Raw genomic sequence first — 20,757 nt, 5'->3', positions numbered from 1 at the left:
AACTGTTTGTATCGGCTCCTGTCCTGCTCTTGCTGTGGGGGAGTGGGAATGAGACCTGGTGGAGATGGTGGCTCCTTTCTGCAGCTTGGAACAAATGAAGCAGAGAGGCAAAGGGAGCAGCAGAGTAGGGAAGTTCCCGTATCACCTTTATTTCATTCTCCCTGTTCAAGTAGCGGTGCAGACACTGTTTAGACTCCAATGTTATAAATGATACCATGCTCAGTAACAAGCATGTGGATGCTTATTGCGTGTCTGTGTTGTGTAACCAGGCCTGTGGCTGCTTCTCAGCTTGAACTGCCCACCTTGCACACAGCAGCGCAGGGCTGAGTATCTGTGATGGCCTTTGTGTTGCTGTGCATTGAGGTTTTGTTTCAAAATGAGAATGAAAATATTAAATGTGTAAAAATATGAGTCAAAATGCTAACCAGCATTTTTAAAGTAAAATACATATCTTGTCATGTTTTCTATTAGGCAATTTCTGGGGTGAGTTTCTGTAAGCAGTATGAAGCCTGCTGCCAAAAGACACCTCGGCCTCTGTGGAGTGAGCGTAGCTGGTCTAGGAGCTCAAGTTTGGGATATTCTTTTGCCTTTCACATACTCAGGATAGCCCAGAGGTGTTGGATGCAACCAACGTGACCCTTACTTTGAACAGTTTAAGATTCCCATGATATTTTTTCCTACCACAAATCATCTAAACAACTTGAACAGCCACAACATTGAGAGAGGTTGTAACTTGTAGCAGGCCTAACATTTGTGTTATTTTGATTTATTTTACCTTTCCTGATATATTGATTTTTTTTGAGGGGGTGGGGATTAGTTTATGTTATTGCCTTGGCAGAAGTAGCAGGTGATGGGAATGAGAATACAAGTCATGGTTAGTATTGGGAACAATGATCAGAGAAAGAACTTGCAGTCGCATAAAATGTGACTCCATGGTCCATTGGATTCCGTTCCTCCTCATGCCTTATGGCAGCCCAAGGCTTGTAATTAATAGAAAGGTAAGACTTAAGTTCAGCTCAGGCTTTGTAAAAAACCCAAACAGAAGATTCATTTATTTGTGCTCTGTGTCCTGTTAACACCTTCTTTGCCTCAGCACTTGCAGCGTGCTGAGGAACCATGTATTATCTCTGTCTCAGGTGTGTCCCGACACCAGTCACGGGGCTCCTCGCGGTTGTGCTGCTGACACGTTGTTGAGGGAACCTCTGGGCAGGCCGGTTGCCGCAGGCAGGGCTGCTGGATTTGCTTCAGACGTGCAGTGTGACACCTGCCTGCATTGCTGTGCCTTGTTATTTGGAAGTGGGTGAGAATGTTTTCAGTGATCTCTGATCACACCATTACCAGTGCACTTAAGAGGCCGCATTGTATTTTTCAACACCTTTCTAAACATTGTTCCAGACAGACAGGGATTTATTTAGAGGATGGATGTTTCAGTTGCTGGCTACCCAAAAGTAACATAACAACACTATAACTCTAAATAGGATGAGGCTTTAATGGGTCTCCTAGAGGAAAAAAAAAAAGCTGCTTATTAGTAGAAATGTACTAAACTACCTGCCTTTGACGAAGTGCTAATGGAGGAAACTACTTCTAGAGAAACAAATGAAAACGTCAATTAAAAAAAAGTAATGGCTCTCTGAATAGGTTGGTTGTGGGGGTTTTGTTTTTGTTTGTTTGTTTTCTTCTTAAGAGAAGTGTTGGGTATGTTCTTAGTGTTGCCTTGGGTTTGCAGTTTGGTGTTTTTCTTTGGCGCTTGTTCCTGCTCCCCCTTCTGTAGCTGCTGCATCAGAGTTGGATTTATTATACTGGAGGTTGATTAATATTCTGGTCTAATGCTTTTTATCTGTTCTAGGTGTTATTTTTCCCATCTTCCAAAGAAAATGTATATCCCAGAGCACAGTACCTGCATGTTTCAGCTTTGAATTGCCTAACCTTCAGTTGACTGAGTAACAAACAATTAATAAACCCCCTTTTTGTTGGGAGAATGCGATTAGAATGGGTGAAAACTATTCATGAGACCTTGCTCCCTAATAAGAGGAAATAATATTTTGCTAAAAGATAGGTAGCTTGAGAAACTTTCCCAAAAAAAGCCCAGCAAATCTTTCTTGGTTTAAGAGCTCTTTGTTGCAAGTCTGCTGGCGGCCACGTGGCTGCTTCCTTGCTGGGTGAATGGAGCTGTAGCAATAGATTCACATCTTCGGCCTTTCGTGCCTGGCCATGAAAAGGTTTCTTCTCTTAAGCTCTCCTTTTAGTAGATGTCTCCCATTTGCTTAAGAAATTTGCCCCTCCGCTGGGTGTTGTGGTGCTCGGCAGCGGAGACTGGGCTGCTGGCAGCCGAAACCACCTGGCTTTGCATTCCCATCACCTGCCAGCGATACGACATTGTGTACGTCAGCACAACAGGAGGAAGAGAAAGATCCCAGGAACTGTAGAATATTAGCGAAGTGGAAATTCCCTTAGAGATTTCTAGTGCAAGCTGGTATTTCTACATGGTGAATGTTTATCATGAAGCAATAGGTAATGTTGGGGTTTGCTTGGCAGGCAAGGGTTCTGGGAACTACTGTGTGCGTAAATGTTTCCCTTTCTTTAAAGGATATTGCTGTGTTCAAATAGCAGTTGCAGAGAAAGCTTAATGACAGCATTAAATGTTTCATTTTCACTGCTTTGTATATTTGTTTGTTAGCCGTGTCTCTAATTATTTGTTCTAATAGCAGAATGAAAAGCAGCTACTTGACGCTAATGTCTGACAGGCACTAGCAAAGAGGTTGCTGTGTTGAGGTAAAAAGGCAGCGGGCGAAGCAGAGCGAACACAGGGAATTCGGGACAGGGACGGTGGAAAAGGTTTCACTGCCGCCACTGCCCTTTCCCAGTACAAAATGTCATAGTTGGAACAAGACACCGGGCAGTTATTTTCTGTCTAATCCTATCAAATACTGCAGTCCTGTCAAATTATTGCCTCTATTAAAACTTGCAAGAGTCGATGTTGGAACTAAGTAGACTAAAGGCAAGCAGTACGCAAACAGTGTGTGTGAGTCCCAACGAACTTTTTGGAAAGATTCAGAAACATGTTCTTAGTGGCAAACCAAGATTGATTTCAAAGACTTTTTTCAGTAATCTGCCTCCTGTTCCTAGGTCTCCACCTCAGATTGTACTTAATTATGTGGTACTTGCTTACTTTCACAGGTTGCTCTGGTGGTCTAATATGAATTTGCCACATTTAATAAGAGTCATCAGGGGTTATCTCAGCCTTTTAGCTGCCTGCGGGAAACCAAAATGAATTGTGGTTACTTGATTATTTTTGCCTCTCTGCCCAACCCATCCATTCCACAGATATGAAAGAGGATTCGGTTGCTCTCTCTTTCATCGGAAGTTTGAACTCCTAGTGACAGCTTCCTTTGGTCAGTCGTACGCTGACAGAGTTACAATTACCAGCCCTGCTGGAGATACAAAAATAATGTCCTCGACATCAAAAGATGCTTTCTTAGATGATAATTAGTGTCTCCATGGGTGGATTGTTTCATAATTTAACATAAAATGAATTATTTTTCTTTACATAAACAAGATGAGACTCTCTGACCACAAGGATCTCTGCCATTTCAAATTAGTTAAAGCATTAGTATTCATTCTAAATTACCTAATTATGCTAAGAAAAGTGATCAAAAGAAATTTGTCATTTATTCTGGTAAAAAAGCACACTCCTATGTTAGTCTTTTAACTCTTTGCTTCATACAGTAATTTCCAGCAACGCAATATGGTTAAAAATCCTTCCCATGATTGTATTACATAAATGGGTTATACAAGACTCCATCCACTTCATATGAACGAGAAATACAGTGGAAGTTCCGAGCTGTCATTCAAAGTAAGAAATGTTTTGAAACAACATGCATTATAAGGAAAATAATTTTATTTATTTTTTACTTATTTTCCCACAATCTTAGATTTTGGGATGCCAAAAAGTTTAGTATGTGCCAACTTTGTTACAGTGAGGCAACCGCACAACGAACAGTTAGCGGAATGCTGGATTCCCCCTTCGTTTTCAGAGCAGTGCAGGGAATTCTCAGTTCACTAAAATGAGGTGTAGGCTCAAAAAGGTCGGAGTACCAGAGAGGCCCCCTCCTCACTTCAGCTGAGGGGATGTTTCTCAGAACAGCATCTGGGCCACAAAATTATGCAGGTCACAAAATTACACAAACAAGTCACTAGTCTCTGACATTCTAATTTTCTTCCCTTTGAAAACTTGCAAGGCGAGAACCAAATTAAATGTTTTCCATGTTTCAAATATAAAACTGGGAAAATAGCTTTCCTTGTCCTGTGAAGTTAAATCACATTTTGTCATCAAGCCTTTATGAACACATCTGGATTTTTCTACTTTACCACCTAGTTCACTAGACAATAACAGAACATTCGCCACTTAAACTGTCCTCACAACAGGTGGGACAGAAACCCAGGCAAGAGCCCACGTAACATCTGCAGCTGCACAATCTTGTTAGCTCCCAAAATCCTGTACAGGATTTTTTTTTTTTTTTTTAACTGAACTTCAGCCTTGTACTTAAACGATATTTTCATGACAAAATGCCATGGAATATCCGATGGTGAAATTACACTTGGAAAAAAAAAAAAATTAAAATTATGCTTATATAAACATTTCTTTTGTATATTAGTACACTGTAACTCAAAATAAAATTTTAGAACACTATATACCACTACTACTAGCATTTTCATATTTCTCCCAAAGTTATACTTTGATCTCCCAGGCTTCGTATATTTAGTTAGAATTATATCCTTTAATAAACAGGTTCATTTAAAAAGCGCTTTAACTTTTCCTCCATTCAGCTTTACAATATTGTTCCGCAGCAGAGAGATTATTCCATGCTTAGATTATCTCAGGTCCCTCTGCTGAACTTCTTCAGCCCTATAATGTAAACTGACTTAAAAGCCTGAAGCCAGAGAGTGACAGATTTTTCAAACTAGTATCTGATCTAATGGGTGCTTAACTTCCAAAGAAACTGCCATTTGGGTACTTGGGTACCTACCTATTTCAGTGTAATCTGACCTTAGATTTTAGTTCTCATTTCCCAGATGCTCCCTTGAAAATGAGACGGGCAAAATGTTCACCTAAGTGCAACCAGGCAGAGAATAAAAGCAGTATCATTTTCTTTCCAAATCAAGCATTACCTGTGCTTGGATTAGGAAGGTCGTCCACATCTGATCCTGTCCACGTGCAGGTACGGGCGTTTCTCTGGGGCAAGGGAATGCTACAGAGGTAATTCTAGAATCTCACGAGTCCCACAAATCAAGCTTGAAGAAGCCCTCTAGATAAATTGCTGTAACTAAAATGTAATGGAACTGACTCTTTAGGATAGCATTTCATCTCTCACACTATTTAAAGATCTGTAATATCCTCTAAGGAATGATGTTGTATGCAAATATATATAAAATCAGATAGAATACATTACTTTTTCAGCCATTATTATGTTCTTACCTTTTCAGGTGCTAAAGCTGCACTAGCTGTTATTTCTACACAACCTGTGGCATCGAATATAATGAGTTCAACTAAATACTTAAAAACCAAAACCAGGTATGTGTTAATGACATGAAGACTATTTTTAACAGAAAACAAATCTCAGATAGTTTTGCTAAAAAAAAAAGTTTCATTGCAGCACACAAACATCTTTTTGTATTTGTAAAGACTTGTTCCAGTGAAGGAAATACACTTTCCAGGGTTTTCAGCATTCAGTATGGTATAATGTTACTGTAAGGCACTCTTAAATTGCATTTGGAAATGGAAATCAAACCTGTCCCCTCGCCTAGAAATCAATGGAATGACTTGATAACAGCCCTCAGTAAAGAATATTCTCCCCATGCAATTACTCCAAATTCTGAAGCTATAGCAAGAATATATGCTGATTGAATGGTAGTTAGATTTCAAAAGGAAAAGAGTTGTTCCATGTTTAACTTCTGTTAGTGATATCTCTGTTACCTTCATTTATAGACTTTTCAATATATACAGCTAGGATAGAACAGAAACCCAAGCTGTGATGGCAAAACAGAGTTTCTGCTGGCTCTAAAAAGCTAAGAAAATAAAGCACGAGAAATATGAGAAAACACAACCTCTGTTTGACGAGATCTGATCCAAAGTTTGCTAAAAGTGGGAGTCCGTTGATTTCAGAGTTTGAGATTTTGTGTACAGTAAAAAAATGCCCCATTTGTATTGTCCAGAGTGCAACAGAAATTACTAAATTTATGGATTTTAAAACGCCTTCTTGAATATAAAATAGACTTGAGTTAAAGGGTTACCTAGAAGCTGCAACTCTCACTGTTGGATAAAATTTCTCTATAGTAAGAAAATCTTATCTAGGAGCAAAATAAAATTTCTTGGAACAGTCCTTTTCAATGACACGTTCCTGTGTTAGTTCTGCTACTACTCCATATTCCCCAAAGGTCTCCTTTTCGAAAGGAGAAACATGTCAACAACTTTCTTATTTAGAATAACGGAGAGGTGTTCTGGGGCGTGGTGCACAATCAGAAATCTCTGTCTTCAGCTTGGGGAAACCTGAAACTGTTTCTATTTGTATAATATGGAAAAACCCATCATTTGACATAACCTAATTTTGCTTAGCAAGCATATCTAGCAGCTCTTTCTCTATGCCTTGGCTGCTCAGTTCATTTAAGCTGTAGTATCTATGAACAATCTTTTCATCTGTGACAACAACCACTCGAAGGCCATGTGCATCTTCTCCCAGCTGACATCCTATTGCTGATGAAACCACCATTTCCAGTCCTTTGTAGGACCCTCCAGCATTCCTATGGTAATGTCCAGAGAATACAGCTTTAACGCCTGTTTAAAAAAAAGGAGAGAGAAAGGAGAAGGGTATGTATCTTGTTACCAGATGCAGTTTATACATGAAACGTGTTTACAGTAAAAGATACTGCTGAGGCTTACACAGCTCCTGGGGTTGGAGAGGAAGTGCCACAGCAAGTACCACTGCAAGTGTCACACTTACTTACCTTCATTCTTAAATTATCCATAAAGCACAAAATCAAGAGTAAACCATTTACCTCAACTTGCATTTTAAACAAATAATTAGTAAATAGCAATAAATAATTCTAATAGTAATAAAGAATTAGTAAAAACTTTATTCTGCTCCACTAGCTTCGTACAGGGCTGCTGGACTCCCAACTTCTTTATGTGCTGCAAGGCGTGTTTGTCATCTTGCTCCTCCTTTGTCTGGAAACAAGGAAAACCCTAAGAAGCTGATTAGAATTAGAAAAAAATTCAGTAACGGATAACTGTCTGAAGAATGATACTACTGAAACATGAGTTGACAGCCAAGGATTGTGGAACTGTATTTGTCAATTAACAAGCAGAAAATTTACTAAGGAGAGCTGAACCATATTTATCCAAGACCAGTGACCTTAAAAATTGAGGGGGAAAGGGAAGGCAAGACAAATAAAAAACATAAATGGGAAGATAATTTGTAATCTTTTCTCAAAGACATCAGAGCATCATCACAGATGGAAGAGAGCTGGGTACACAAGAGAAACCTACCAAGCAGGAGAGGTTGTGAGTTATAATAAGAGGGGAATAAAGATGAGAGCAGCCAAAAAAAAGGAAAGGTTGACAACCTGCAAGAGGAGTCAGGCTAGGTAATGACATGAATTAACATTTTGCCTAGTATGGGGTACAAACAAGGCAGGTTTATTCTGATTTCCTCTGTACTTTTAATGACTTAATGCTGTTCTATTTCTTCCTTTTTTTAAAATAGACTATTTATATTTTGGACTGCACTGGGGTAAAAAAATATCTCTCCATTATAAACTTGAAAAGAAAAATATATTTGATCGATTGCAGGAAACAATAATATGCTACACCAGAAATTTCTGTGTAGCTCACATGCAAGCATCATCCAGGCTGGCTCAGCAATAGAAGAAAAACAGCCAGCAGGTCACCAGAGTAACTGGTTACTTTATGAAATGGAATCTTCCCTATATGTTTGTTATGATGTTATCTAAAAATATTTTGCTGGCACTATTCTACCTTTTAATAATTTGTGTTTATATTTAGAAATAAACTAGCAAGCAAGGGTCCTAACATGTGTCTGTTCCTGAGGACAGCAGAGAAGGGCCAAATGTGAGCTCCGTGAGGCTCTCCCTCTCCTGTCCCAACTCCCCACCCCAGGGTAAAAGCCATCCCTAAATATGCAGCACTGTTAATTACCTTTCCAATCATTGTTTTAATCATTACAGAATAAATGGGCAAGCCTATAAAGATACAGAGGGATGGACACTGTGATGACAACACCAAACTTCGTTATGTCTCGTGTATTGCAGAAATCTGCCATCCCGGGCTTAACGCAAAAGGTAACTCGTGTTTGGTCCTGTTCAAGTTGGGTAATTTCTGAGGTACTGTAACCTTAAATGACATTTCAAAAAAGCCAGCAACAACTGATTTTGCCTTCAGACAGCAGAAATTCTGCAAGAGAGTAGAGGCATTTAAAAGGCGGAGAGCTGTGATTGTGAACACACTATAACTTCACAAGAAAAATCTTTATTTTGCTACACAGAAAAACCTTCTCCCCATTCTCCTGCAGTAATTTAGAAAGTCTTTCCCAGTGACAAAATAAAAAGGGTGAAGCTGACTTAAAGACAGTTGGCTACATCAATTCTTTGCTTTTGTGGGAATGACTGATTTGAAGACTGATACAAAATATATAAACTAGGCTCAAAGTATAGTTAAAAATTAAGCAGCTTGGAAAGCAAAATATAAATTATTCTGCTGTGTGCCCGGTAAAAACTAGACAGGCTTTCATATTTCAAGATCCAAACCCTTCTCAAATAGCAAATGACTCAATGTGGACAACAGAGAATGGTGTTACCTTTATACTGAATAGTGGGGTATGGCCATTGCCAGCTAGAACTTGGCTGTTATCTGTACTCATTCTCTTTGATCAGTGTAACCTGCTCATCTATCTGGCATATGAATTACACTTGTAAGGCAGCATAACAACTCTGAGAGCTTGTTCTGACTCAGCTCCAGGAACCAAGGAAAACAGTTAGGTGGGTTTTTTTTTTCTTCAACACTTTAGAGAAACCTAATCAGAATACCTCAAAAGACGATGGCGGAACATAAAAGCCCTGCGGCACAATGGGCTCTTTGCAGAGATTCAGTACTTTCTAGATATTATTTGGGTCCTTAAAATCACAATATAAAGAGGCTTTACAACTGATGCTAGTCAGTTTGAGAATGAGCTGTCATTTTTCAAGCCCTACTGTGTTGCAGCTTATTACCACAGCTGTCTCAATGTAACTTTCTTAAGAAGCAATTCAAGCAGCAGAGCTCAAAACTTCTTTCTCATGACATGCACAACTGTTCAGGCCATGAGGCTGCACTTGCCTCCTCCACGCCCACAACCTTTCTTCAGTGACAGAATGTGCCCATCTAGAGCTCCTTAGGGTGGAGATGGGCATTCTGTTCTCTTGCTTCCTAATACAGACAGCAAACACAAACATTGTGGAACCTCTACATACGACATCCTACTCGGTAAGTGGAGTCCATCTTGCCTTCTGGCATTGTCCTTAAAAGAGCAAGCCCTGATGGGCTAGAAGATGCTGACTATATGAGGCATCTTACTACAGCCCCAGAGTTAAGGCATTTGTGGGGTGAACATAAGACACGTTAAGCTTAATCTTAGCAATTTGCTTTCAGCTTAGAACTGTCTGTAATACAATCATGTATCTAGCAGTTCCTTGTCCTTTAAGCACTTATCAACCAACCGGTGGGCTCCAGCAACACTCTAGATTCCACTCTCAGGCACACATCTAGCATGGACCTGACTTATCTTGGTCTTCCCCTGCAGAGATAAGCAGCAGCTAAGTGAAGGATAACGGAATGTTTAGGAACCTAATACTAGGCCTGCTTGATTCCTGCACCAGCTAGATCTGCAAAATACGCTTAACAGTTTCCAATACATGACCGTGCTACCACAGCGTCCATTTTCTACTCTTTCTGCAGGCAAGGGAAATTACTTTAGTCTATGAAAAGTTAGGAAAAAGTAACAACCATAAAACCATAGTGAGGTGTAAACCTACGTGGCACACTTCTAGTGAGGGAAATGAATGCTCTGTAAGGGAAATATGTGCTCATTTTTTTACTGGAAGCATCGGTATTTCTAAAGTAGCATCTTCCTACCATCCAGAGAACTTAAACTTTGGAATTGAGAGAGGAACAGAATCCAAGACTTTGTGTCACCATATATGTAAACCAGCCCCCAACATAAAACGTCAGTGTAATTATAAGCATAGAGGATAAAAAAGTAACAGAACAACTTTAGTTATGCTGTAAGAAAAACTAAAATCTCCTCTTGTCTGAGAATTCATACCAGGTACAAAGTTTGGCCCACGGATCATGCAGCTTTTCTTTTTCTTAGGAAAAAACTCCAACTTTACCACAATTGGTAGATGTTTACATGTAAGGTCTGCTAACCACCTATGCTCAAGAAGGTACTTCAGTATGGAACAGAATCACAGAATGGTTTGGGTTGGAAGGGACTTCAAAGCCCATCTAGTTACCCCCCTGCCCTGGGTAGGGACACCTCCCACTGGATCAGGCTGCCCAAGGCCCCCTTACACCAGGAAGAATATGATTTGTAACCTCTTTTGACTCCTGTTTGCTATGGGAGCCAGATTCAGTCTGAACAAACTGGTGTTTATGGACACTATCCAAATACCCCCTTTTAGCGTACATGTGTCATTCAGATCCTAATTGCTTGAGCAGGGTGTTCTCTGCCGAAACGCCCTTGTGGATATGGCTGCTCAGTGTCAGTGTCTGCCAGAATTTAGTATCTGCTTCAGATACCTCCCAGTGAAAAGTTTGTCTAGAGTTCAATTTTCAGGTACTTTTTATTTCCAGTGCTAGTATTAATTCCTGCTATTGTGCTATAGCTTGAACAAAGAAACAAAGAGGTCACTGCTGTGTATTAATAGAAGTCTAACTGATGTTGTTTTTCGTCAATAGCACTTTTTTGTTCACTCAACTGCATTCCACTCACTTTTGTTCGTTAGCTTAAGAAGGAAATGTGAACCAGTCAATGCAATAATACTAAGATGACAAGCACGCAATTTACTTTGCTCTTGCTTTTGATCTTAAACATAAAAAGAATCTTAGAGATGTATGCACTCAAATTTAATTTATTCATTTCAGATCTTTTTTCTGAAGTAATACCGCCAAGTTGTTAGCAGCCCGCCCCGTTCACTTTTATAAACTCTGTGAGAAAATAACAGGTCTCATTTTTATAGCCTGCTTTAAGGTATCCTCAGGTCAGTTAAATGCATCCAGCTGCATACGAAAAAGTACAGTCCCTTCCCACTTCAAAAAAAAAAAAAAAGGCAGAACAGTGATTTGTTTTTAATCCCCGGATTCTGAAATAGCAGCTGGGAAAAGCCTTGATATAAAAGCTGTATGAAATCCTAAAAAATTACGGTGTAAATAAATGTCCAAAGGATGGCACCTTCACAAGCATTCATTATTTCATTTTTTATGACATACAAAGTGATTTGAATTTAAATGTGACTGGAGGTTTCACAGTATCCATTAGCCAAAAAAAAGCAGGATCCATTACTGCAAGACACTATTCATACCTAATGGATTATTCATTAAAAGAAAAAAAAAGGATTTAAATCAGAATAAAGTAAAAAACCCCTGTGCAGATAGTTACTATTAAGAAAAATAAAACAAACTACACACATTGCCTCTGTTATGATAACCATCTGATGTCAGACTGCAAAACAATGCAACAGTTACTGTCTGCTAGGGAAAAATGGTCTGAACTGCCAGATTGATTTCTGATCAGAACAGGATCGGAAGCCAGACACTGAGGATGGACTCTGTCCAGTGTTTGACACCAGGTCTGTACTTGGATCGTGAAAACACCTAAAACCAAAGAACTTCATGCCTGCACATCAAACATCAGGTTTTCAGAATCAATCGATCTGCAAAGAAACAGCGTGTCTGTAATAAAGGTTGATTCTGATTTGGTTAACCAAAGATACCCTCCTGCCAGCATGCAATGTACCAACATTTTCTGATCAAGCAGAAAGTCCTTTTTAGTTCTGATCTGACAAACCTGTATCTGAAAGACAAAAAGATTTACTGTTTGCAAAGATCTGATCATACCTGCTTTTTCCTGTAGAATAAAGCATTCCTACTGAAGAATGAAATACCTGTTACGGTACAAATTCTGTGAGCCCAAAGCAGCCTACTGAGCTTAAATAATTCATGACATCTAACATGGGTTGTTCAAGAGTCAAATGAAGAGAGGCAATACTTAATTACATAAGTTGATAAGCCTAAAGACTCTTCATTAGTTTGACCATGAAACAAGCGGATAAATACTTTGGTATTGTGCTAATTCACACACTGCATTATGTCACTTCAGGCTGTAAGGCTACACGGTGGCTTTGGCAAGGTACATGCTGAGGAAGGTAATTAACAGCTCACGTAACTTAGCTTGATAACTTTGATGCTATCTGTGTGTTCATTCACAAGCAGAATATTTCTCAGAAACCTTCTCAGTTTAACAGCCCAGGTAAGATGGACAATTTTTATCAGGATTTTCAATTTTCTCTTGGATCTTTCTTCAAGTGTTATGAAAGAAACCAGCATATTGTATTAAAAAGGGCCTTTCTGACAGAGATGGTGTTCTGTTAAACTGACTCATTGGCCTAACAGGGTAAGTATCTGAGATTTGCCTTGGGTGCTTAATGGGAAAGATTGGTATAGAAAGGGATGACTGGGCCAACCAGCCTCAGGAGCAACTGCACATATATAACCATCACATCCTCACAGATTACAGCAGCTCTGATTTAGAAGAGATTATTCTTTGTAATGATCATCATTTAGAAGTACTTTTGAGTTCCCAAACAACCCAACGCAGAACAATGTTCTGAAAGAACCTGAGTCTTGTACGAAATAGTCACGCTTCTTTCAGGCCTGGTGATACTGAAAAAAAATTTGAAAGAAAACTAGCCACCCCTGTGTTGTTAGCATGCTGTTGGTTTCACTTCTGTCAAGAATCAGAGGAGAAAATAGTTCAGCACATGAAACTGCATACTGAATACCATCCAGAAGGCAGTTTGTTAGCAGGAGAAGCTAGGGTCACTTCACAGAATTCTAAGAGTGCATCATCTTCTTTGCAGAAATTATAGTTCAGCACTCAGAGAAATCCTTCTAAACAGCAGTTCTGCAGCACCAGGGAAAAGGGTCAAAATGATTTTGACATAATTGCACTGCAAGAAAACAAAGGCATTTAGCTGTGGCTCACAGATAATTCCTGAGAGTGATTACATCCCAGTCTTAGCTTGCTGCTAACACTGCAGTTGCAGTCCCTTAATTCCCAGACTCTTTTCCCTTGCTTGGTACTCCACTGCTGTTATACTCTGTAGCACAGAAAAAATGCAAGGATGCAGAAGATGAGCATGTTTTCAGTTCCATTTGGGGCAGGAAAGAAAGGGGACTGTGGCCTGCTTCTCCATGTGGGCCAACAGCTAACCACCTTGTTTTTAATCAGTGTTTGACCTGGCTGTCTGTTTAAGGAGTAGTTAAGTTATTATGAAACGTCTCTATTTTAAACCCAAAATATTATCCTAGTCATCTTTTTGCTTTATTAAATAACAAGCATTTTCCATAACAATGCAGCAGTAAGATTTTGTGAAATACATTTGTTTTCCTAGCTTCTTGAAAAATCTCATGTTAATTCAAGAACTACAGACTGAGCCCCAATCTCAAAGGAAATTAGTTGCAATGATTACAGAAATCCAAATACATTAAAACAGGACAGAAAATAAAGCACCCAGATCTATTTTGAAACACTAAAAACAATCTCATTAAGAAACATGCACCTAGAAAACGCTTTTCCTCATACAATCAGCTGATATTAGGCTGGAATTCAGATGAACTAGTGTAAATTCCAGGGGTGTCTGACTCCAATTTCTATAATTACACTCACTTCCATGGTTTGCTTCCAAAAACCCCTGAATTCAGAGGAAGCTGTTTTCCAACTCTGGTTCCTAACATACAAAACTCATTTTGAGGCAGGTTTGCTGTGTCCAAAATGTGGTTGGCCCAGCCTCAGATGGAAATCAAACTGCTCAACCCAGCACTACGAGCAGTGTAAAAATATTGGAAGAAAATTACAAATATAAAAATAAACCAAAGAAAAGCAAGCAGATTTTCCAAATTAGGAAGAGAATGCCTGGAATAATCAGCACAGGCAATCAGCAGCATGCTTTATTTAGACTGAGCCTTCAATTAAATAAATGCTTTTCTCAGCAAAAGCAAATGAGACTGTAAGAGAACGAGAAGGCTAAATTAGTGCAATATGAATGACATAATAAATATGTAATGGGTACAGTGCAGACCTCGCTTCTCCTCCCATGCACTCTGTAGAGAATTTTGGGAAAAAAGTGGTTCTGACTGAGCAATGAAATTTATCACAGTCCAGATTATCACCCATAAGTGCTGATTAATGAACTGTTTTTCACAGTAGCTGCAGACATGAATCAGTGTTCTCTGCATTTCATTTACAGATTTATGGCTCTCAATACAGACTACAGGTGAAGTTCAAAGCAAACAAAAGGAGGCATTTCTTCACATAGCTGTGAAACATGAACCTCCCTCCTACAGACCATTATGAAAGTTAAGAGTTTTCAAACATCAGCTGAAAAAATCTATGCAAGAATCACTAAACTGCACTACATTGATAACATTAATATCATATAGTAAGTGCCCAAAAGAAAAAACTCTTGGGAGACAGGAAGGGTAACTGGTAGAAATACCATTACGTACTTTGCTGTCTTATGCTTTTCCCAAGGGTTTGGCTGTGGAAGAAGGAACAGACTGGCCTATCAGGATCATCATTCTGGTCTAGTTACTTTGCTTTTATGTTAGCTGTTCAAGTTTAATGAAAAAATCAGCTTTAAAATAGAATTATGCTTATCTAAAAATCACTGCTTCACTGGACAAACCTCTTGCTCAATCAAGGACTGAAGAAAGAGAATATACTAGTGAAAGCTGATCCTATCTATGTTTGTCCCCAAAACTGCAGGAGCTACAGAGAAGCAGCAGAAGAGCCAAAATGGAAGCAAATAGGCGTAGAAGCAGTATTGTAAAGAAATTAAAAAGTGCTGAGTGGAAAAAAATGAATGTTATCAACACTCTAGTAGCCTGTCAAACTTTTCATAGGCAAAACCAAATAAGTAGTATCCAGACACAGGGGGCTGCTACTATGAGAGACATGTGTATATACACCCACAAACATGTATGTGTATATATATATGTAGTTTTTAAAAAGCAATGTATCTACCAGATACAGCAATTTAAGTCACAGGATAAACTGATCTTGAGCACTTTCCCAGAGTATCAGGCACAAACTGTCTTTTCTTTCTTCCTTTCACTTGCAGCATACAGCTGCTTTCTCAAGTGCTGAACAGCATGGCCGGTTCAACAGTAATACCTGTTCTCAGAACAATTTTGCACTCCAAAATGATGTTCTTCCAGCTTCCCTGCAAGAGCCCACATTAACCAAAGACATTTTTTGCTGTGCCTTTTTTCTCCCCTGGGCATGTGGTGTACATCATTTTTTCAAGACTCCAGTGCTACAAAGCGAATGATAATATTTAGTCTTTGCAAACAAAATCTCTTGTGTGGAATAGAATTGATTTTATCTCATTGCAATCTGAGATTGCAACATCACCCATCTGCCAAGCAGGTGTTACAGGAGCAAACAAAGATGTGAAAGCATCAGTCACAGCACTGTTAACAGAACTGCTCTGTGCTCAGAGCAGCTTCAGACCCTGTTCTCCAAAAAAACCCACCAAATCGTCTCCCACCAACAGAGCTCCAGTAGAAGGAAAGTGCCCCCCTAGTAAGTGTCAGGCACCAGCATGCTCCATTTCTTTACCCCTTCAGTCAACCTTAAACATTATAGAATTGTTTTGTGTAGCCCTTCAGAAGCTCTGTGTTATCCTACCTTCTTCATCAGAGGAGCTGTGTGAATAAAACAAAAGTGAATAATGACAATTAACATCACGCATATCCCATGCACCGTCCTTTGCAATCATAATCCTGCAAACTTGCAGGAAAACTCTTCCTTAAACTTGCTTTGCAGACTAAAGAATCTGGAGCTTGATGCAATTGGTGGGGCAGTCAGTAGGTCTCTGCAAGTGGGAGAGATTGCAAAGAATATCTGCATCAAAAGTATCTTTATTTAGGACAACTCTGAATAGAGATGTAGAGAAGGATCTTAACCATACTTGTTTTTCATATGTAATCACAGAAGAAACAACGGGCACAGCCAGAGGCTGGTTCCAGATCACTTTATTAGAGTGCTGGTCTGAATAAGCTGTTAGAGGTGCTGTCTTTAGACAGCCACTCTGTGCTTCAAGTCAACTTTTGTGAATGCCGCTTCACTGGAATTTATTTCCTGGTTTTGCTACATTTTCCACTTGAGAGTGAAGCTTTCTCAGAGACCCAACACAAACCCCAAACAATCCTTGTTTTCTCCAAGGATAACAAAAGAGTTATCAACCACATCTACAGCCTGGGGGTAAAACAGATTTCAAAAATTTATCTCAGAAAAAAAAATATTTGATATAATTACAGCCTATACTAAATTATTGTATCTCATATTCTGGAAAAAGTCTGTCTGTGTAGACTGTTATCATCATACCTGGGGAATGACCTTAAAAACCACTATTCTAACACAGTGACACTGAAGATATCAAATCTGGTCATTCTACCTGTACCATGAGCGCATAATTTCAGGGTTGAAAGATGTTGATCTACTTCACTGAAGTTCAGAGTATTTAAATGTGAATTACCTTAAATACTTACAAAGTGACACATAACCAGGCACTGAGATTACTCACTTGGTGCATGGGTTTGACAAAATCAAGGTCTCAATGGCAGGAAGAAGAAAACATTACTCCCTAGTCAACTCTGGTAACACAACAAAGAAAATAATGCAACATAGCATATGTTGTCTGGTAAATTTTAGAAACAACAGCTTTCAGCATTCCATGCTTTAATTTTTGCACTCAAACATATCTCAACTGCGGGTGTTCAAAAAGCTTCTTCCTTTAATAGTATTCTCCTGTCATAACATGTAGGTATCATGCTCTTTTAATCAGTAAAGGTGTTAGAAGTTACAGCACCTACAATCACAAATATAATGAAAAAATATATCATTTAATAAAGTTAGCCTGTTATTTTTCCCCATGTGTACAAATAAAGCATTTTTAACTACATCTGAAAAATCGCTTTGAAGACATTTAGATGAATTTAAAACTTGTTAATTAAAAAAAGCTGGAGACCGCAGGGAATTTCCCGCTGTATTTGAGTGCTACCTAGAGAGCCTCTCATGGGTGCAAAAATCTCTCACCTAGACAGACCATCTATATTCTTCATCTTACTCTGAACCACAATGTCTTGGCTCAACTTTCTTGGTGAAAAAAACAGCTATTAATATGGGTTTTATTCAAGAGAACTCTTAAACAAGTTCAGACATTCGCTTAAATGTTTCTAGCTCATTGGAGCCATGGAGAAACATATGTTACTATTTAATGTTAAGTAATACTTTCACTGTGTCGGTGATGGTTTTCAGGACAAAAAGTCTTTGAAAGAATGTCTATGGTTCAACAAAAATACCCTTATTTTAAGGTCACAGAAAAAAAATCTTCAAGATCCGAAGAAACTTATGCTGGAATAAGATGAAAAAGCATGTTTTCCACCACATAAACACCTTAATTTAAGAAGTAATTCATTACTTAGTTTATCAGAGACACATGACATGCAGAACAGTGGCTAGACCACTACTATTTCTTTATTTTCCCTACAAAGCTATGAGCAACCCTATTTATACCAGTGCTACAGAATTCTTGAAAGCTGAATATGCATTTCGTGCAGCAGAGTCAAGCGACTCCTGCAGATCTCACAGATGAGAACGTCAGGTCAGCTCATTCACAGTTCTTGCACATAGGTTTGTACTTTGCTGCTGCATGCAGAGCAGACACAGCTTTGACACCTGAGGCTAGACTTTCAGACTTTATACGAATATGCTTTTGGAAATACCTTTTTCACCTAATTGATAAACTCTGTTCTCAACAGAGTTGATTTTCACCGTCAATGAAACCACTTTTTCAAGGACAATACTTGTTATAATGCATTTAAGGAAAAAAAGGGCTAGGAGGGTTTCTTAGGCACGCAGTTTACAAGTATGGTATAACTTTGCAGAGTAATAATACATATTTACAAGTGCCAGATTTTCAAATTATAAATATTTATCATAAAGACATGATTTTATCTTTAATTAGCCCAACTGTTAAGGACACTTCTAATGTGAGAAATGTAATTTAGTATTTCATACCAGATGTAGTCTCCACAGCTAAGTTTTTAACTCTCCTTGTAACGAGCGGATACTTAAACCAACACCATTATGTAATACATAAGTACTTAGAAGAGAATAACTACAGAATATCTGGACTCTGAATTTAAAACAATTTTCTGAAGCTGGATATCTTACTTTAAAGCATCTCTGTAACATCATCATGCCTTAAGTACCTGATTTCCTATACAGAGCCGTATGAATTTCTCTGTTCATGGAAAGACCTGAATTACTATATTGTCCTTTCTTTCCTGTCTCTCTCTAACCAGATGAGTTATGGCTCTGTGTTTGACACTTTTACAAAGTATAAAAATGAAAACTGATACAGCTTTTAGGTCTGATTCTGGATGATTAACAACTGAAGTAACATCACACTACCAAATACTGAAATTTTTCATAATTACACAACAATCCTTTGGAGTGGTTGGAAACACTAAACTATGCCAGAATTCAAGTGTAGAGGTGGCAAATGAGAGCAGAACATAGGAATAATTGGTGATAGGTCAGGGGAAGAATGGCAGGAGCCTGGTGGACTCATTTAAAAGGCAAATTTACTTTCTTTTTCTGGAATAAATAGTTATTATCAAATTTCTAAATTAAGTGCTCTAAGGGGCCACCCTTATTAAACTGCAAGTCATAATTAAAAGACAAAACAAACAACAAATGCTAAGTACACTGAGATTGCATTATCAATATTCTGTGTTTCAATTTTCCAAGAATGTATGAAGTGAACTCGGGGAAAACCAATTTCATGTCTAATGATATGCTGAAATCGATTCTTCTTTGGCAAAGCAGAGAGCCAGAAACATCTGGTGTTCTTGCGTATCTGTGTATCTATCCTACCCCGATAACTGCCTGCTTGCAACCCACTGATAACATTTTGTGGTCTTACAAAGACCATTCTTCAATTGAATAATAAAATGGAAACAGAGTGCACCCGTTACTAAGGAAACGCTGAGCCAACTTTTGATTCAGCTAATTCTTCTCGGCAGTCTGAGTTACACTGAACTGCTTTGCTCTCTGTATTCATTTAATTACCAAAATGTTTGATTACTGGATTACGAATACTACCTATTGACTCATTTACTTATCATATAAAATGGCAAGCAAAGGATGAATATTTCAATGTTTCTATGAAAGAATCAAACAACACATCATTTTGGGAGGATTTTTAGGGATGGGAACAAGGGGCACACTGGGAAAAGATGGCAGGAAGGTTCAAATGGGACGTTCGCACAGAAAGAAGTTTTGGAATTTCTTCCATAGAGCCGCCTTGCAGTGGTGACTTCCCATTCTCTATTCCTTCCCCCCATCATTTAAAGCCTACCCAACTTTTGGTTAAGCCTCCGGGTACAGATTAGGAGAATCAGTCTGAAACATCCCCCTAAAAAACGTGACTACATAACAATGATAAACGTTACAATGATAACACTTTGCATAATTTCTTTTAGTTCTTGATTAATTATATTCCCAGTGCTGAGTGTTGTCAGATGTTAGTAAACCATCTGGATAACAGAAAACTCTAGAAGAGAACTGCTTTGGTTTCCACATTAATACTTATTTACTGGGATACATCTGTATGGCAATGTCCTTCTGCTGAAAAGCTCTCCGGCGAACTGGTACAGGGTTTAGCCAGCAGGGCCTGAGCAGCCATTCTGCTGCCCAACTTTCCAGTAGCAGTACTCCCCACTATATTAGCACTAGTTCAAAAACTGAAAAAGATACTATGAGGTAGTCTCAGCGTACCTCCTTATGGGGAAAAAACCCTCCTACATAGATCTAAAAATCTTGAATCTGCAAATATGTCTGCTCCCTGGAGAGCCTTCAGATAGCTGTGCATTTTGGTCCCACTGATTGGAAATAGGAGATTCAGAGCCTGGAAACTGCGCTGGCTCTGGATGAGTCTAGGCTTAAAAATTTGCTTTGTTCAGTAATCCAAATAACATGCTGTCTTATAGATAGAGCAAAAATAACGCTCTGATGCACCAATGGCAGACTGGCAGGAAATTCTGAGGGACTAGTACACTCCAGGAACACGAAGGCAATTAATAGGAAACAATGGGAATGGCATGGGGGAACAGCTGCATACTGTGTCTGTCTCCGTGGTATTCAAGTTTCATTAAACAAGGCTAAGGTATTTGGTGCAATATACTTGTTTAGCACATGTTCCACCTAGCCTTCATCTCAGAAACGTCCCCTATATGGATACGCAAAGGATTGATCTTAGCAGAGCAAGACCCTTTTTAACACTGAATAAATCTGGAATACATTACCCTGTTGCTGTAAAATCGTCTCAGTGTGGGAGAAAACAACCTCCAAGGTAATT

The 20,757-nt window shown here is 38.9% G+C and overlaps 1 protein-coding gene across 3 annotated transcripts in view; it reads right to left on the bottom strand.

The window, feature by feature from the left end:
* Positions 1 to 3,876: 3,876 nt before the first annotated feature.
* CPPED1 (calcineurin like phosphoesterase domain containing 1) overlaps positions 3,877 to 20,757 on the bottom strand; it is a 42,168-nt gene continuing 25,287 nt past the window's right edge. For all 3 annotated transcript variants that reach the window (XM_069870355.1, XM_069870354.1, XM_069870356.1), the window contains exon 4: positions 3,877 to 6,832. In XM_069870355.1, the coding sequence (XP_069726456.1) occupies positions 6,600 to 6,832 (233 nt within the window). In that variant the 3' untranslated portion in view covers positions 3,877 to 6,599. The remainder of the gene's footprint in view (positions 6,833 to 20,757) is intronic.

This window comes from Phaenicophaeus curvirostris, chromosome 16 (genome assembly GCF_032191515.1).
Source record: "Phaenicophaeus curvirostris isolate KB17595 chromosome 16, BPBGC_Pcur_1.0, whole genome shotgun sequence".
Classification (NCBI taxonomy): domain Eukaryota; kingdom Metazoa; phylum Chordata; class Aves; order Cuculiformes; family Cuculidae; genus Phaenicophaeus; species Phaenicophaeus curvirostris.
This window is presented reverse-complemented; position numbering and strand designations above follow the sequence as displayed.